At 45.4% G+C, this 20,516-nt stretch overlaps 1 protein-coding gene across 1 annotated transcript in view; it reads right to left on the bottom strand.

Moving 5' to 3' along the window:
- Positions 1 to 14,540, bottom strand: part of LOC311102973 (A-kinase anchor protein 6-like) — a gene marked incomplete at both ends in the record, with an annotated part of 205,347 nt that extends 190,807 nt beyond the window's left edge. Inside the window, one exon of the mRNA XM_084144478.1 lies at positions 14,199 to 14,540. Within this exon, the coding sequence (XP_084000604.1) occupies positions 14,199 to 14,540 (342 nt within the window). The remainder of the gene's footprint in view (positions 1 to 14,198) is intronic.
- Between the last annotated feature and the right edge of the window lie 5,976 nt (positions 14,541 to 20,516).

The following is a 20,516-nucleotide window of genomic DNA, read 5'->3' as shown; positions in this document are numbered from 1 at the left end:
AATGGAAGACATACAAGACCACTGATAATCTCCCTCGATCTGGGGCTCCACGCAAGATCTCACCCCGTGGGGTCAAAATGATCACAAGAACGGTGAGCAAAAATCCCAGAACCACACGGGGGGACATAGTGAATGACCTGCAGAGAGCTGGGACCAAAGTAACAAAGCCTACCATCAGTAACACACTACGCCGCCAGGGACTCAAATCCTGCAGTGCCAGACGTATCCCCCTGCTTAAGCCAGTACATGTCCAGGCCCGTCTGAAGTTTGCTAGAGTGCATTTGGATGATCCAGAAGAGGATTGGGAGAATCTCATATGGTCAGATGAAACCAAAATATAACTTTTTGGTAAAAACTCAACTCGTCGTGTTTGGAGGACAAAGAATGCTGAGTTGCATCCAAAGAACACCATACCTACTGTGAAGCATGGGGGTGGAAACATCATGCTTTGGGGCTGTTTTTCTGCAAAGGGACCAGGACGACTGATCCGTGTAAAGGAAAGAATGAATGGGACCATGTATCGTGAGATTTTGAGTGAAAACCTCCTTCCATCAGCAAGGGCATTGAAGATGAAACGTAGCTGGGTCTTTCAGCATGACAATGATCCCAAACACACCGCCCGGGCAACGAAGGAGTGGCTTCATAAGAAGCATTTCAAGGTCCTGGAGTGGCCTAGCCAGTCTCCAGATCTCAACCCCATAGAAAATCTTTGGAGGGAGTTGAAAGTCTGTGTTGCCCAGCGACAGCCCCAAAACATCACTGCTCTAGAGGAGATCTGCATGGAGGAATGGGCCAAAATACCAGCAACAGTGTGTGAAAACCTTGTGAAGACTTACAGAAAACGTTTGACCTGTGTCATTGCCAACAAAGGGTGTATACCTGCACAAGGCTGGAATGGGCTACAGGACAATAGGCAAGCAGCTTGGTGAGAAGGCAACAACTCTTGGCACAATAATTAGAAAATGGAAGAAGTTCAAGATGACGGTCAATCACCCTCGGTCTGGGGCTCCATGCAAGATCTCACCTCGTGGGGCATCAATGATCATGAGGAAGGTGAGGGATCAGCCCAGAACTACACGGCAGGACCTGGTCAATGACCTGAAGAGAGCTGGGACCACAGTCTCAAAGGAAACCATTAGTAACACACTACGCCGTCATGGATTAAAGTCCTGCAGCGCACGCAAGGTCCCCCTGCTCAAGCCAGCGCATGTCCAGGCCCGTCTGAAGTTTGCCAATGACCATCTGGATGATCCAGAGGAGGAATGGGAGAAGGTCATGTGGTCTGATGAGACAAAAATAGAGCTTTTTGGTCTAAACTCCACTTGCCGTGTTTGGAGGAAGAAGAAGGATGAGTACAATCCCAAGACCACCATCCCAACCGTGAAGCATGGAGGTGAAAATATCATTATTTGGGGATGCTTTTCTGCAAAGGGGACAGGATGACTGCACCGTATTGAGGGGAGGATGGTTGGGGCCATGTATCGCGAGATCTTGGCCAACCACCTCCTTCCCTCAGTAAGAGCATTGAAGATGGGTTGTGGCTGGGTCTTCCAGCATGACAACGACCCGAAACACACAGCCAGGGCAACTAAGGAGTGGCTCCGTAAGAAGCATCTCAAGGTCCTGGAGTGGCCTAGCCAGTCTCCAGACCTGAACCCAATAGAACATTTTTGGAGGGAGCTGAAAGTCCGTATTGCCCAGCGACAGCCCCGAAACCTGAAGGATCTGCAGAAGATCTGTATGGAGGAGTGGGCCAAAATCCCTGCTGCAGTGTGTGCAAACCTGGTCAAGACCTACAGGAAACTTATGATCTCTGTAATTGCAAACAAAGGTTTCTGTACCAAATTTTAAGTTCTGCTTTTCTGATGTATCAAATACTTATGTCATGCAATAAAATGCAAATTAATTACTTAAAAATCATACAATGTGATTTTCTGGATTTTTGTTTTAGATTCCGTCTCTCACAGTTGAAGTGTACCTATGATAAAGATTACAGACCTCTACATGCTTTGTAAGTAGGAAAACCTGCAAAATCAGCAGTGTATTAAATACTTGTTCTCCCCACTGTGTGCGTGTATGTGTATATATATATATATATATATATATATATATATATATATATATATACACACACACACATATATATTTATATATACACACACATATACATATATACACACACATATACATATATATACACACATATACATATATGTACTAACAGTCAAAAGTTTGGACACACCTACTCATTCAAGGGTTTTTCTTTATTTGTAAAATTTTTTACATAGTACAATAATAGTGAAAACATCAAAACTGTGAAATAACATATGGAATCATGTAAACTCAGCAAAAAAAGATAGGTCCTCTCACTGTCAACTGCGTTTCTTTTCAGCAAACTTAACATGTGTAAATATTTGTATGAACATAACAAGATTCAACAACTGAGACATAAACTGAACAAGTTCCACAGACATGCGACTAACAGAAATTGAATAATGTGTCCCTGAACAAAGGATGGGGTCAAAATCAAAAGTAACAGTCAGTATCTGGTGTGGCCACCAGCTGCATTAAGTACTGCAGTGCATCTCCTCCTCATGGACTGCACCAGATTTGCAAGTTCTTGCTGTGAGATGTTACCCCACTCTTCCACCAAAGCACCTGCAAGTTCCCAGACATTTCTGGGGGGAATGGCCCTAGCCCTCACCCTCCGATCCAACAGGTCCCAGATGTGCTCAATGGGATTGAGATCCGGGCTCTCCGCTGGCCATGGAAGAACACTGACATTCCTGTCTTGCAGGAAATCACGCACAGAATGACCAGTATGGCTGGTGGCATTGTCATGCTGGAGGTTCATGTCAGGATGAGCCTGCAGGAAGGGTACCACATGAGGAAGGAGGATGTCTTCCCTGTAACGCACAGCGTTGAGATTGCCTGCAATGATAACAAGCTCAGTCCGATGATGCTGTGACACACCGCCCCAGACCATGACGGACCCTCCACCTCCAAAATCGATCCCACTCCAGAGTACAGGCCTCGGTGTAACGCTCATTCCTTCGACGATAAACGCGAATCCGACCATCACCCCTGGTGAGACAAAACCGCGACTCGTCAGTGAAGAGCACTTTTTGCCAGTCCTGTCAGGTCCAGCGACAGCGGGTTTGTGCCCATAGGCGACGTTGTTGCCTGTGATGTCTGGTGAGGACCTGCTTTACAACAGGCCTACAAGCCCTCAGTCCAGCCTCTCTCAACCTATTGCGGACAGTCTGAGCACTGATGGAGGGATTGTGGGTTCCTGGTGTAACTCGGGCAGTTGTTGTTGCCATCCTGCACCTGTCCCGCAGGTGTGATGTTCGGATGTACCGATCCTGTGCAGGGGTTGTTACACGTGGTCTGCCACTGCAAGGACGATCAGCTGTCCGTTCTGTCTCCCTGTAGCGCTGTCTTAGGCGTCTCACAGTACGGACATTGCAATTTAATGCCCTGGCCACATCTGCAGTCCTCATGCCTTCTTGCAGCATGCCTAAGGCACGTACACGCAGATGAGCAGGGACCCTGGGCATCTTTCTTTTGGTGTTTTTCAGAGTCAGTAGAAAGGCCTCTTTAGTGTCCTATGTTTTCATAACTGTGACCTTAATTGCCTACCGTCAGGAAAAAGTGTTTAAACCCTTTACAATTAAGATCTGTGAAGTTATTTGGATTTTTATCTTTGAAAGAGGATCCTGAAAGGGGGACATTTCTTTTTTTGCTGAGTTTAGTAACCAAAAAAGTGTTAAACAAATCAAAATATATTTGAGATTCTTCAAATAGCCATCCTTTGCTTTGATGACAGCTTTGCACACTCTTGGCATTCTCTCAACCAGCTTCATGAGGTAGTCATTTGGAATTCATTTCAATTAACAGGTGTGCCTTCTTAAAAGTTAATTTGTGGATGCGTTTGAGCCAATCATTTGTGTTGTGACAAGGTAGGGTGGTATACAGAAGATAGCCCTATTTGGTAAAAGACCAAGTCCATATTATGGCAAGAACAGCTCAAATAAGCAAAGAGAAACGACAGTCAATCATTACTTTAAGACATGAAAGTCAGTCATTCTGGAAGATTTCAAGAACTTTGAAAGTTTCTTCAAGTCCAGTCACAAAAACCATCAAGAGCTATGATGAAACTGTCTCTCATGAGGACTGCCACAGGAATGGAAGACCCAGAGTTACCTCTGCTGCAGAGGATAAGTTAATTAGAGTTAACTGCAACTCAGATTGCAGCCGAAATAAATGCTTCACAGAGTTCAAGTAACAGACATCTCAACATCAACTATTCAGAGGACACTGCGTGAATCAAGCCTTCATGGTCGAATTGCTGCAAAGAAACCACTACTAAAAAGACACCAATAAGAAGAAGAGACTTGCTTGGGCCAAGAAACACGAGCAATGGAAATTAGACTGGTGGAGATCTGTTCTTTGGTCGGATGAGATTTTTGGTTCCAACCGCCGTATCTTTGTGAGACACAGAGTAGGTGAACGAATGATCTCCGCATGTGTGGTTCCCACCGTGAAGCACGGAGGAGGAGGTGTGACGGAGTGTGGGTGCTTTGCTGGTGACACTATCAATGATTTATTTATAATTCAAGGCACACTTAACCAGCATGGCTACCACAGCATTCTGCAGCGATACACCATCCCATCTGGTTTGCGCTTAGTGGGACAGTCATTTATTTTTCAACAGTACAATGACCCAACACACCTCCAGGCTGTGTAAGGGCTATTTGAACAAGAAGGAGAGTGATGGAGTGCTGCATCAGATGACCTGGCCTGCACAATCACCCGACCTCAACCCAATTGAGATGGTTTGGGATGAGTTGTGAGTTGGACCGCAGAGTGAAGGAAAAGCAGCCAACAAGACTGTTGGAAAAGCATTCCAGGTGAATCTGGTTGAGAGAATGCCAAGTCTGCAAGCTATCATCAAGGCAAAGGGTGGCTATTTGAAGAATCTCTAATATAAAATATATTTTGATTTGTTTAACACTTTTTTGATTACTACATGCTTCCATATGTGTTATTTCATAGTTTTGATGTCTTCACTATTATTCTACAATGTAGAAAATAGTCAAAATAAAGAAAAACCCTGGAATGAGTAGGTGTGTCCAAACATTTGACGGGTACTGTAAGTATTCAGACCCTTTACTCAGTACTTTGTTGAAGCACCTTTGGCAGCGAATACAGCCTTGAGTCTTCTTGGGTATGACGCTACAAGATTGGCACACCTGTATTTGGGGAGTTTCTCACATTTTTCTCTGCAGATCTTCTGTCAGGTTGGATGGGGAGCATTGCTGCACAGCTATTTTCAGGTCTCTCCAGAGATGTTCGATCGGGTTCAAGTCCGGGATCTGGCTGGGCCACTCAAGGACATTCAGAGACTTTACCCGAAGCAACTCCTGCGTTGTCTTGGCTTTTTGCTTAGGGTCGTTGTCCTGTTGGAAGGTGAACCTTCTCCCCCAGTTTTGACGTCCTGAGCGCTCTGGTGCAGGTTTTCATCAATGATCTCTCTGTACTTTGCTCCGTTCATTTTTCCCTCGAACCTGACTAGTCTCCCAGTCCCTGCCGCTGAAAAACATCCCCAGAGCATGATGCTGCCACCACCATGCTTCATCGAAGGGATGGTGCCAGGTTTCCTCCAGACGTGACGCTTGGCAGTGAGGCCAAAGAGTTCAATCTTGGTTTCATCAGATCTGAGAATCTTGTTTCTCATGGTCTGAGAGTCCTGAGCTCAATTTCAAGTCTCATAGCAAAGGGTCTGAATACTTATGTAAATAAGGTATTTCTGTTTTTTATTTTGAATACATTTGAAAAATTTCTACAAACCTGTTTTCGCATTGTCATTAGGGGGTATTGTGTGTAGATTGATGAGGAAAACAATTGATTTAATCCATTTTATAATAAGGCTGTAACGTAACAAAATGTGGAAAAGCCTTTTGGCAAACTCCAAGCGGGCTGTCATGTGCCTTTTACTGAGGAGTGGCTTCCATCTGGCCACTCTACCATAAAGGCTTGATTGATGGAGTGCTCCAGAGTTCCTCTGTTGAGATGGGAGAACCTTCCAGAAGGACAACCATCTCTGCAGCACTCCATCAATCAAGCCTTTATGGTAGAGTGGCCAGATGGAAGCCACTCCTCAGTAAAAGGCACATGACAGCCCGCTTGGAGTTTGCCAAAAGGCACCTAAAGGACTCTCAGCCCATGAGAAACAAGATTCTCTGGTCTGATGAAACCAAGATTGAACTCTTTGGCCTAAATGCCAAGCGTCACGTCTGGAGGAAACCTGGCACCATCCCTACGGTGAAGCATGGTGGTGGCAGCATCATGCTGTGGGGATGTTTTTCAGCGGCAGGGACTGGGAGACTAGTCAGGATCGAGGGAAAGATTAACAGAGAAAACTACAGAGAGATCATTGATGAAAACCTGCTCCAGAGCGCTCAGAACCTCAGACTGGGGCAAAGGTTCACATTCCAACAGGACAACGACCCTAAGCACACAGCCAAGACAACACAGGAGTGGCTTCGGGACAAGTCTCTGAATGTCCTTGAATGGCCCAGCCAGAGCCCGGACTTGAACCCGATCGAACATCTCTGGTGAGAGCTGAAAATAGCTGTGCAGCGAGGCTCACCATCCAACCTGACAGAGCTTGAGAGGATCTACAAAGAATGGGAAAAACTCCCCAAATACAGGTGTGCCAAGCTTGTAGTGTCATACCCAAGAAGACTCGAGGCTGTAATTGCTGCCAAAGGTGCTTCAACAAAATACTGAGTAAAGGGTCTAATATCAGTAGTTTTTTTTTGCACAACTTAATAAAAACCTGTTTTTGCTTTGTCATTATAGGGTATTGTGTGTAGATTGATGAGGAAAAAAACAATTTAATCAATTTTAGAATAAGGCTGTAACGTAACATAATGTGGAAAAAGTCAAGGGGTCTGAATACTTTCCGAATACACTGTATGTAAAGCACTTTGAGTACCTCAGTTGGTAGAAAAGCACTATATAAATCCAATCAATTATTAGATCTGGATGTGTTTTGACATACACTACATTACCAAAAGTATGTGGACACCTGCTTGAACATCTCATTCCAATACCATGGGCATTAATATGGAGTTGGTCCCCCCTTTGCTGCAATAACAGCCTCCACTCTTCTGGGAAGGATTTACACTAGATGTTGGGACATTACTGCGGGGACTCAAGCCACAAGAGCATTAGTGAGGTCGGGTTGGGCGATTAGGTCTAGCTCGCAGTCGGCCTTCCAATTCATCCCAAAGGTGTTCGATGGGGTTGAGGTCAGGGCTCTGTGCAAGCCAGTCAAGTTCTTCCACACCAATCTCAACAAACCATTTCTGTATGGAACTGACTTTGTGCATGGGGGTATTGTCATGCTGAAACAGGAAAGGGCCTTCCCCAAACTGTTGCCACAAAGTTGGAAGCACAGAATTGTCTAGAATGCCATTGTATGCTGTAGCGTTAAGATTTCCCTTCACTGGAACTAAGAGGCCTAGCCCGAACCATGAAAAACTGCCCCAGACCATTATTCCTCCTCCACCAAACATTACAGTTGGCATTGGGGCAGGTAGCGTTCTCCTGGCATCCACCAAACCCAGAATCGTCCGTCAGACTGCCAGATGGTGAAGCGCGATTCATCACTCCAGAGAACGAGTTTCCCCTGCTCCAGAGTCCAATGGCGGCTTACTTTACACCACTCCAGTTGACGCTTGAAATTGCACATGGTGATCTTAGGCTTGTGTGCAGCTGCTCGGCCATGGAAACCCATTTCTCGAAGCTCCCGACGAACAGTTCTTGTGCTGACATAGCTTCCAAGTCAGTTTGCAACTCGGTAGTGAGTGTTGCAAACGACAGATGATTTGAATGTGCTACGTGCTACAGCACTCGGTGGTCCGTTTTGTGTGGCCTACCACTTCACGGCTGAGCCGCTGTTGTTCCTAGACATTTCCACTTCACAATAACAGCACTTACAGTTGACCGGGGCAGCTCTAGCAGAGCAGAAATTTGACAAACTGAGTTGTTGGAAAAGTGGCATCCTATGACGGTGCCACGTTGAAAGTCACTGAGCTCTTCAGTAAGGCCATTCTACTGGAGATTGCATGGCTGTGTGCTCAATGTCATACACTTGTCAGCAACTTGTGTGGCTGAAATAGCCAAATCCACTAATTTGAAGGGGCGTCCACATACTTTTGTATATATAGTGTATCTGGGATAAGTATAGTATGACAACAATAGTCAGTGGAGTTGGCTAAAAACACATGCAGCGCTAAACCAGACTAAATATACAGCACATCAGTCACCATGTTGAGAAGTAAACTAGTAAATCGTTTTTCTACTTGTTACCAAACCGGTAGTGTAATGGAAAAAACAACACAGAGTAGATTTTTGACATTTTGCACTATGAAAACATATGTTCAGACTTCACTAGAGCAGGGGTTCCAAACGATGTTACTCAGACCCCCCTTCCAGCATTGGGCAACATCCCGCGCCCCTCCCCCTGCACGCGCACAACGTCTATTTCTATGGGCACAAGCACTGTTCATGACAAACTGTTCACATCCCAATTTTGCAGGTTTAAAGCTTATTTCCTGCAATTCCACACATTTTGTCATGGGGAAGAGAACATTTTGTAGTTTTAAAGCTAATTTTCTTGCAATTCTATACATTTTGCCATGTTATATGTGTATTCATGTAATATTTGAGTGTCTCGAACATTACTACAAAATCTATGGGCTAAAAAACGTAGGTAAAAAACGTTAGCTGACATGGACTAGTTAATCTGGACATTTCGGACAGGTTATAAATAGCTCTCTAAGATATGCAATGACTGACATGACAAGAGGAATACTGATGATGCAATACCCAATTTCAAAATGTCACCTTCTACTATTACAACTTTCAAGAGTAAGTTGAAAGCCGGACTGAAAGTTTTGAAATGCGCACCTCCCTGCCGGCACGCCCCACAGTTTGGGAACCACTGCACTAGAGTTTTACTATTCCAGTAAGAAGTACTGGGATTCTTATCGCAAACTGACCCCAAAGCTTCACAAAACGTCTCAGAGTAGGAGTGCTGATCTAGGATAAAATCTATCCTCTTATTCATTATGACTTAAAAGGCAAAACTGATCGTAGCACTCCTACTCTTATACTTAGTGAATAGTGCCCAGATCCCAATGCTGTGAAAACACAATCTGCCATTCCCAATGCTTTGAGGGTGGCTGCAGCTGAACTAAATATGTTCCTCCATTTCCTGTTCTAATTAGAGGGCTACTGATAGCTGGTCCACCATGGTCCTCTAACAGAATCCAATAAGACCATCAGCTCACTGATCAGCCAGTCTAGAGGGAGAAGAGTTTCTCCAGATAGATACCCCCATCAGCTTGATCTGTAGACATCTGTACACAAACACACACACACACGCACGCATCTGCCAGTCTAAAGAGGAGAGAACCTCCCCAGATACCCCCAGAGCTTGAGCCCTTCAGCCTTCAGTACTAAGCCCAGTAGTCTACATTAACATTTTAGTCATGTACCTTCATTCAACTAAGCTACAGTGAGGGAAAAAAGTATTTGATCCCCTGCTGATTTTGTACGTTTGCCCACTGGCAAAGACATGATCAGTCTATAATTTTGATGGTAGGTTTATTTGAACAGTGAGAGACAGAATAACAACAAAAAAATCCAGAAAAACACATGTCAAAAATGTTATAAATTGATTTGCATTTTAATGAGGTAAATAAGTATTTGACCCCTCTGCAAAACATGACTTAGTACTTGGTGGCAAAACCCTTGTTGGCAATCACAGAGGTCAGACGTTTCTTGTAGTTGGCCACCAGGTTTGCACACATCTCAGGAGGGATTTTGTCCCACTCCTCTTTGCAGATCTTCTCCAAGTCATTAAGTTTTCGAGCCTGACGTTTGGCAACTCTAACCTTCAGCTCCCTCCACAGATTTTCTATGGGATTAAGGTCTGGAGACTGGCTAGGCCACTCCAGGACCTTAATGTGCTTCTTCTTGAGCCACTCCTTTGTTGCCTTGGCCGTGTGTTTTGGGTCATTGTCATGCTGGAATACCCATCCACGACCCATTTTCAATGCCCTGGCTGAGGGAAGGAAGTTCTCACCCAAGATTTGACGCAGATGCTAAGCTACAGGACTGTTTTGCTAGCACAGACTGGAACATGTTCCAGGATTCTTCAGATAGCATTGAGGAGTACACCACATCAGTCACTGGCTTCATCAATAAGTGCATCGATGATGTCGTCCCCACAGTGACCGTACGTACATACCCCAACCAGAAGCCATGGATTACAGGAAACATCCGCACTGAGCTAAAGGGTAGAGCTGCCGCTTTCAAGGAGCAGGACTCTAACCCGGACGCTTATAAGAAATCCCGCTATGCCCTCCGACGAACCATCAAACAGGAAAAGAGTCAATACAGGACTAAGATTGAATCGTACTACACCGGCTCTGACGCTCGTCGGATGTGGCAGGGCTTGAAAACTATTACAGACTACAAAGGGAAGCACAGCCGCGAGCTGCCCAGTGACACAAGACTTCCAGACAAGCTAAACCACTTCTATGCTCACTTCGAGGCAAGCAACACTGAAGCATGCATGAGAGCACCAGCTGTTCCGGATGACTATGTGATTACGCTCTCCGTAGCAGGTCAACATTCAGACAGATTACCAGGACGTGTACTCCGAGCATGTGCTGACCAACTGGCAAGTGTCTTCACTGACATTTTCAACATGTCCCTGACTGAGTCTGTAATACCAACATGTTTCAAGCAGACCACCATAGTCCCCGTGCCCAAGGACACTAAGATAACCTGCCTAAATGACTACCGACCCGTAGTACTGACGTCTGTAGCCATGAAGTGCTTTGAAAGGCTGGTCATGGCTCACATCAACACCATTATCCCAGAAACCCTAGACCCACTCCAATTTGCATACCGCCCCAACAGATCCACAGATGATGCAATCTCTATTGCACTCCACACTGCCCTTTCCCACCTGGACAAGAGGAACACCTACGTGAGAATGCTATTCATTGACTACAGCTCAGCATTCAACACCATAGTGCCCTCAAAGCTCATCACTAAGCTAAGGATCCTGGGACTAAACACCTCCCTCTGCAACTGGATCCTGGACTTCCTGACGGGCCGCCCCCAGGTGGTAAGGGTAGGTAACAACACATCTGCCACACTGATCCTCAACACAGGGGCCCCTCAGGGGTGCGTGCTCAGTCCCCTCCTGTACTCCCTGTTCACCCATGACTGCATGGCCAGGCACGACTCCAACACCATCATTAAGTTTGCCGACGACAAAACAGTGGTAGGCCTGATCACTGACAACGATGAGACAGCATACAGGGAGGAGGTCAGAGACCTGGCCGTGTGGTGCCAGGATAACAACCTCTCCCTCAATGTGACCAAGACAAAGGAGATGATTGTGGACTACAGGAAAAAAAAGAGGACTGAGCACGCCCCCATTCTCATCGACGGGGCTGTAGTGGAACAGGTTGAGAGCTTCAAGTTCCTTGGTGTTCACATCACCAATGAACTATCATGGTCCAAACACACCAAGACAGTCGTGAAGAGGGCACGACAAAGCCTATTCCCCCTCAGGAGACTGAAAAGATTTGGCATGGGTCCTCAGATCCTCAAAAATTCTACAGCTGCACCATCGAGAGCATCCTGACTGGTTGCATCACCGCCTGGTATGGCAACTGCTTGGCCTCTGACCGCAAGGCACTACAGAGGGTAGTGCGTACGGCCCAGTACATCACTGGGGCCAAGCTTCCTGCCATCCAGGACCTCTATACCAGGCGGTGTCAGAGGAAGGCCCTCAAAATTGTCAAAGACTCCAGCCACCCTAGTCATAGACTGTTCTCTCTGCTACCGCATGGCAAGCGGTACCGGAGTGCCAAGTCTAGGTCCAAAAGACTTCTCAACAGCTTCTACCCCCAAGCCATAAGGCTCCTGAACAGCTAATCATGGCTACCCGGACTATTTGCACTGCCCCCCACCCCCACCCCCCACCCCATCTTTTTACGCTGCTGCTACTCTGTTAATTATTTATGCATAGTCACTTTAACTCTACCCACATGTACATATTACTTCAACTACCTCAACTAGCCAGTGCCCCCGCACATTGACTCTGCACCGGTACCCCCCTGTATATATAGCCTCCCTACTGTTTTTGTATTATACTTCTGCACTTTTTTTCTCAACACTTTTTTGTTGTTGTTTTATTTTACTTTTTTTATAAAAAATAAATGCACTGTTGGTTAAGGGCTGTAAGTAAGCATTTCACTGTAATGTCTGCACCTGTTGTATTCGGCGCATGTGGCCAATACAATTTGATTTGATTTGATTTGATTTACTTTACATGGCCCCGTCCATCGTCCCTTTGATGCGATGAAGTTGTCCTGTCCCCTTAGCAGAAAAACACCCACAAAGCATAATGTTTCCACCTCCATGTTTGACGGTGGGGATGGTGTTCTTGGGGTCATAGGCAGCATTCCTCCTCCTCCAAACACGGCGAGTTGAGTTGATGCCAAAGAGCTCCATTTTGGTCTCATCTGACCACAACACTTTCACCCAGTTCTCCTCTGAATCATTCAGATGTTCATTGGCAAACTTCAGACGGGCCTGTATATGTGCTTTCTTGAGCAGGGGGACCTTGCAGGCGCTGCAGGATTTCAGTCCTTCACGGCATAGTGTGTTACCAATTGTTTTCTTGGTGACTATGGTCCCAGCTGCCTTGAGATCATTGACAAGATCTTCCCGTGTAGTTCTGGGCTGATTCCTCACCGTTCTCATGATCATTGCAACTCCACGAGGTGAGATCTTGCATGGAGCCCCAGGCCGAGGGAGATTGACAGTTCTTTTGTGTTTCTTCCAACTGTTGTCACCTTCTCACCAAGCTGCTTGGCGATGGTCTTGTAGCCCATTCCAGCCTTGTGTAGGTCTACAATCTTGTCCCTGACATCCTTGGAGAGCTCTTTGGTCTTGGCCATGGTGGAGAGTTTGGAATCTGATTGATTGATTGCTTCTGTGGACAGGTGTCTTTTATACAGGTAACAAGCTGATATTAGGAGCACTCCCTTTAAGAGTGTGCTCCTTATCTCAGCTCGTTACCTGTACAAAAGACACCTGGGAGCCAGAAATCTTTCTGATTGAGAGGGGGTCAAATACTTATTTCCCTCATTAAAATGCAAATCAATTTATAACATTTTTGACATGCGTCTCTCTGGATTTTTTTGTTGTTATTCTGTCTCTCACTGTTCAAATAAACCTACCATTAAAATTATAGACTGATAATTTCTTTGTCAGTGGGCAAACGTACAAAATCAGCAGGGGATCAAATACTTTTTTCCCTCACTGTAGGTACTGTAAAACAACCACATATCACCATCATTGCAAGTAAAACCTTCTGCAAAATAACCGCTATCTGCCAACTCATCACCACACATCAGCCTTAGCCTGGACTGGCTGGCCTCTACTTTGCTGCACTAGAGATGGGAGGGAGAATGGATTCTCTCTTTACATTGATCCGAGGCTACGTCCCAAATGGCAACCTATTCGCTACATAGTGCACTGCTTTTGACCAGAGCCATATGAGCCCTGGTCAAAAGATGTGCACAATATAGGGAATATGGTGCCATTTGGGACAGACCCTGAGTATTGAGTCTGACTGCAGACCTCGCTACGTCACAACGACAGACCAGTCCATCTCCAAGGCTACTGAGAAGGTACAGCTCCCCTCATTACATCTAATCACATCTTCCTCCTACAGGGTCATTATACTGGGATGTGATGTTGGACAATTCTGCATCTGACGGTGTTCTATACTAGGCTGGTCCCAGATCAGTTTGTGCTGTCTGTTGTCTGGCAATGACCTCAGGACCAAGACAACAGCCCAAACAGATCTGGGACCAGGGTCCATATTCACAAAGGATCTCAGAGTAGGAGTGCTGATCTAGGATCAGGTACTCCCTGTCCATATAATCTTATTCAAAAGGGAAAACCATTCGTAGATCAGCGCTGCTATTCTGAGACACTTTGTGAAAACAGGCCTTTGCTACTAGGCCCTCTGAAATCATAATATAATCATTATAATAAGATAAGAGCCTATAGTGTCTAGTCCCTCTTACCTTGAGCTGCACTAGGTGTACGTCCACGTGTTTGTTGACTGAGTCCTGGTGGACAGAGTGTGTGAGGTCCCGGACCCTCTCAGTGGTGGCCCTCAGCCACGTCTCAATCTCAGGCAGGTGCAGCACCACCTTCCAGTCCGCCCCTGTGTGCAGGGGAGGGGGCTTCTGGTTCTGATACCTCCGGGCCGTGTCCCTCTCCTGGGCCAGCCCTTCTCCACAGAGACCATCCTGGCTGGGGCTGGGGCCTGCCTCCTCCTCAAAGCTGGGCTCCAGGGTGGGCGTGACGGAGGTGATCATGGGTGAGGCAGCCTCTCTGGCCATGGGAGACACAGCAACGTTCATGGTGAATAACAGCTAGATCCTATGGTTGATAGGGCCGTTCTCAATCAGCTGCAGAGAGACAGAGAGGACAGAGAGAATAGGGCGGAAGGAAGGAAGGAAGGAAGGAAGGAAGGAAGGAAGGAAGGAAGGAAGGAAGGAAGGAAGGAAGGAAGGAAGGAAGGAAGGAAGGAAGGAAGGAAGGAAGGAAGGAAGGAAGGAAGGAAGGAGAAATTACAGAAACATTCATTAATAACTGTAGAGCTGCCAGATAATATTTTATTTATACCGAGGGAAGCCAACTGGGTATTTTCAGATGCAAATCCATAAGCAGTCCCTTTCACGCTCGGCTGGGGAATAAATCGTCGTCGTTCTACAGAGAGACGTCTAATATTAGCAGAGCTACAGATACCAATGAGAGATTCTTAAATCACTGTCTGTCTTGTGGGTGGATGTGTGACCATATTCAAATATTATCATATGATAACATAAGTTAGACCCAACAATGTGCACAAACCACCACCCACATGAACTGTTTGTCTGCCTGCCTGCCTACACACACCTTACCCCTGCATGTTAATCACTGTCCCCTCTAATTCGCTATGATTATACTGGAAAAAGCAGTAGTCAATCAGTCAATGTTCTGCTCCCCACCTGGCCAAGATGGCTGCTGAGTCTCCAGCTGGTGAGGGGAGAACCAATGACAGGATGAGGGGAGAACCAATGACAGGATGAGGGGAGAATCAATGACAGGATGAGGGGAGAACCAAGGACAGTATGAGGGGAGAACCAATGACAGGATGAGGGGAGAACCAATGACAGGATGAGGGGAGAATCAATGACAGGATGAGGGGAGAACCAAGGACAGTATGAGGGGAGAACCAATGACAGGATGAGGGGAGAACCAATGACAGGATGAGGGGAGAACCAATGACAGGAAGGATGAGGGGAGAACCAATGACAGGATGAGGGAAGAACCAATGACAGGATGAGGGGAGAACCAAGGACAGGATGAGGGGAGAACCAATGACAGGATGAGGGGAGAACCAATGACAGGATGATGGGAGAACCAATGACAGGATGAGGGGAGAACCAATGACAGGATGAGGGGAGAACCAATGACAGGATGAGGGGAGAACAAAGGACAGGATGAGGGGAGAACCAATGACAGGATGAGGGGAGAACCAATGACAGGATGATGGGAGAATCAATGACAGGATGAGGGGAGAACCAAGGACAGGATGAGGGGAGAACCAATGACAGGATGAGGGGAGAACCAATGACAGGATGAGGGGAGAACCAATGACAGGATGAGGGGAGAACCAATGACAGGATGATGGGAGAATCAATGACAGGATGAGGGGAGAACCAAGGACAGGATGAGGGGAGAACCAATGACAGGATGATGGGAGAATCAATGACAGGATGAGGGGAGAACCAATGACAGGATGAGGGGAGAACCAATGACAGGATGAGGGGAGAACCAATGACAGGATGAGGGGAGAACCAATGACAGGATGATGGGAGAATCAATGACAGGATGAGGGGAGAACCAAGGACAGGATGAGGGGAGAACCAATGACAGGATGAGGGGAGAACCAATGACAGGATGAGGGGAGAACCAAGGACAGGATGAGGGGAGAACCAATGACAGGATGAGGGGAGAACCAAGGACAGGATGAGGGGAGAACCAATGACAGGATGAGGGGAGAACCAATGACAGGATGAGGGGAGAACCAATGACAGGATGAGGGGAGAACCAAGGACAGGATGAGGGGAGAACCAATGACAGGATGAGGGGAAGATTTGTGTTCCTGTACCTCCTGTCTGTAATCCAGAGGTGCCCGCAACCACATTTTGATATCAAAAAAATGTTCATGACCCCACCATGTAAAAAAATGTATGTAATCAACGGCCAATGTTTACTTTTTTAATTTGGGCTATAACATTCTATTACAAATCAGTCTGATAGTCCTTTTGATGTATTGCATTTCTGAAGACAGTATGGTTTTTAGTGACTGAAATGCATCAGAAAGATATTGGGCAGTTCAGAATATCATCAGGCAATAATTTTGTATGATCTTCTGTGTAGAAAATAACATCATCACTAACCACGTTTCCATCCAATTTCATGCGGATTAATTTCCTGATGCATGAAAAAAGTAACGACTGTGCTGATGGAAAACATGAAATGCCGGTACAATTTTATAAATGACTACAGACAATTTGTTTGTTCGACATGGTAGGATCTTTTTGTGTCGGTAAAATTAATTATGCGAGAAACGGCGGTTGAAATGCCTTTATGCGCCAATATTGATATAATAAACATCATATCGAAGTAAACTTGGGAGTCACGTGATGACATGTTGTGTGGTCCTCCCACTACGACTCATGAAACCATGCACTTTATTAGGCTACAGATGGAATAAATTATGACTAACTTCACAGGGTGGTGAATATGCAAGGTGATGAACTTGATGCTCCAATTATGCGCCGCCCCATGGATCTCCCGGTCGCGGCCGGCTACGACAGAGCCTGGATTCGAACCAGGATCTCTAGTGGCACAGCTAGCACTGCGATGCAGTGCCTTAGACCACTGCGCCACAAATACAAATAATATCACTCTTATCCATAATAATCTCATAATGTAGGTAGCCTACACAAGAGTTGTTGGCTAGACGGCATATGCCAAAACCAGACTGAGCACATTTGCAACAGTTTGTGACAAAACCCTCAATAGAGTTGAAAATGCAATGGAAACCCATTTAACTTGTATTTCTAATTAGACACATGGGAATTTAACGGCAAAAAAATAATTTATTTGTGCACGTCATCACGCGCAACCTTTTATATGCAAAAGGTACGTTTGATGGAAACACATCTCTGGTGTGATAATGCGCATATTATTTTATGCAGATTTTTGAATATTCACATTAAAATCTGTCCCAAATTGGATGGAAACCTAGCTACTAACCGGTGGTGTAAAGTACACTGCTCAAAAAAATTAAGGGAACACTAAAATAACACATCCTAGATCTGAATGAATGAAATAATCTTATTAAATACTTTTTTCTTTACATAGTTGAATGTGCTGACAACAAAATCACACAAAAATGATCAATGGAAATCAAATTTATCAACCCATGGAGGTCTGGATTTGGAGTCACCCTCAAAATTAAAGTGGAAAACCACACTACAGGCTGATCCAACTTTGATGTAATGTCCTTAAAACAAGTCAAAATGAGGCTCAGTAGTGTGTGTGGCCTCCACATGCCTGTATGACCTCCCTTCAACGCCTGGGCATGCTCCTGATGAGGTGGCGGATGGTCTTCTGAGGGATCTCCTCCCAGACCTGGACTAAAGCATCCGCCAACTCCTGGACAGTCTGTGGTGCAACGTGGCGTTGGTGGATGGAGCGAGACATGATGTCCCAGATGTACTCAATTGGATTCAGGTCTGGGGAACGGGCGGGCCAGTCCATAGCATCAATGCCTTCCTCTTGCAGGAACTGCTGACACACTCCAGCCACATGAGGTCTAGCATTGTCTTGCATTAGGAGGAACCCAGGGCCAACCGCACCAGCATATGGTCTCACAAGGGGTCTGAGGATCTCATCTCGGTACCTAATGGCAGTCAGGCTACCTCTGGCGAGCACATGGAGGGCTGTGCGGCCCCCCAAAGAAATGCCACCCCACACCATGACTGACCCACTGCCAAACCGGTCATGCTGGAGGATGTTGCAGGCAGCAGAACGTTCTCCACGGCGTCTCCAGACTCTGTCACGTCTGTCACTTGTGCTCAGTGTGAACCTGCTTTCATCTGTGAAGAGCACAGGGCGCCAGTGGCGAATTTGCCAATCTTGGTGTTCTCTGGCAAATGCCAAACGTCCTGCACGGTGTTGGGCTGTAAGCACAACTCCCACCTGTGGATGTCGGGCCCTCATACCACCCTCATGGAGTCTGTTTCTGACCGTTTGAGCAGACACATGCACATTTGTGGCCTGCTGGAGGTCATTTTGCAGGGCTCTGGCAGTGCTCCTCCTTGCACAAAGGTGGAGGTAGCAGTCCTGCTGCTGGGTTGTTGCCCTCCTACGGTCTCCTCCACGTCTCCTGATGTACTGGCCTGTCTCCTGGTAGCGCCTCCATGCTCTGGACACTACGCTGACAGACACAGCAAACCTTCTTGCCACAGCTCGCATTGATGTGCCATCCTGGATGAGCTGCACTACCTGAGCCACTTGTGTGGGTTGTAGACTCCGTCTCATGCTACCACTAGAGTGAAAGCACCGCCAGCATTCAAAAGTGACCAAAACATCAGCCAAGAAGCATAGGAACTGAGAAGTGGTCTGTGGTCACCACCTGCAAAACCAGTCCTTTATTGGGGGTGTCTTGCTAATTGCCTATAATTTCCACCTGTTGTCTATTCCATTTGCACAACAGCATGTGGAATTTATTGTCAATCAGTGTTGCTTCCTAAGTGGACAGTTTGATTTCACAGAAGTGTGATTGACTTGGAGTTACATTGTGTTGTTTAAGTGTTCCCTTTATTTTTTTGAGCAGTGTACTTAAGTGAAAATACTTTAAAGTACTACTTAAGTCGTTTTTGGGGGTATATGTACTTTCCTTTACTATTTATATTTTTGACAACTTTTACTTCACTACATTCCAAAAGAACATAATGTACTATCTCCTCAATACATTTTCCCTGACACCCAAAAGTACTCCTTATATTTTGAATGCTTAGCAGGACAGGAAAATGGTCTAATTCACGCACTTAAAGAGAAAATCCCTGGTCATCCCTACTGCATCTGATCTGGCAGACTCACTAAACACAAATGCTTTGTTTGTGAGTGTTGGAGTGTGCTCCTGGCTATCCGTAAATAAAAATAAAAAATAAAAAATTAATGCGGTCTGGTTTGCTTTAATATAAAGGAATATAAATATAAAGGAATTTGAAATTATTTATACTTTTACTTTTGATACTTAAGTATATTTTAGCAATTACATTTACTTTTGATACTTAAGTATATTTAAAACCAAATACTTTGACTTTTACTCAAGTAGAATTTGATTGTACTTGTAGTGTCCGAGACAACGATGCTGATATGCTGTGATGACAAGATATCCGCTGACACTGTCCTTGATTATAATGGTTTATTACATCAAAGATTACAGTATCAATTTACAGACTCCTGCAGACATCTGGAGAACAACTGACCCAATCTCTAATATGTTATTTCTCCCCGTCCTTTGTTCCAACCATGGTATTTATAATATGTAACATAATATGGGTGTTTTTTTATAGACCAATCCCTGGCCTTTACACATAACAGACTCTCCTCTGTTTTAGGGGGCCCCTATAGTAATGTTTTCCAGATGTTTCCGCAAGCAGAGCCAAATTCTGGAATGTTCAGATACTACATACTCAAGTAGGAATTTACTGGGTGACTTTCACTATTAAGGTATCTTTACTTTTACTTAAGTATGACAATTGGGTACTTTTTCCACCACTGCTACTAACCAGGTTTACAGCCAAACTTTTAAATAATAATAATAATAATATGCCATTTAGCAGACGCTTTTATCCAAAGCGACTTACAGTCGTGCGTGCATACATTTTTTGTGTATGGGTGGTCCCGGGGATCGAACCCACTACCTTGGCGTTACAAGCGCCGTGCTCTACCAGCTGAGCTACAGAGGACCACTTTTTATGCGAGTAAAGTACATGTCCGATAAAAAATGTAATGACAGGACTGATGGAAACAGAGCATGTTTCGGTAAACTTTCCAAATGTCGACAAAACAAAATACTATATACTTTTTGTGTCGGTAAAATGAATTATGCGAGAAATGGCGGTGGAAACACTTATGCGCAAAGATTAATATAATAACCATCATATAGAAATAAACTTTGAGTCACGCTATGACATGTGTGGTCCTCACACTATGACTCATCAGGAAAGCATGCAGTTTATTAGGATACAGATTAAATAAATTATGAA

The sequence above is a fragment of the Coregonus lavaretus genome (genome assembly GCF_964263955.1).
Source record: "Coregonus lavaretus genome assembly, chromosome: 27".
In the NCBI taxonomy this organism is placed as follows: Eukaryota; Metazoa; Chordata; class Actinopteri; order Salmoniformes; family Salmonidae; genus Coregonus; species Coregonus lavaretus.
Note: the sequence above shows the minus strand (reverse complement) of the source record. Positions and strands in the feature narration are given on the sequence as shown.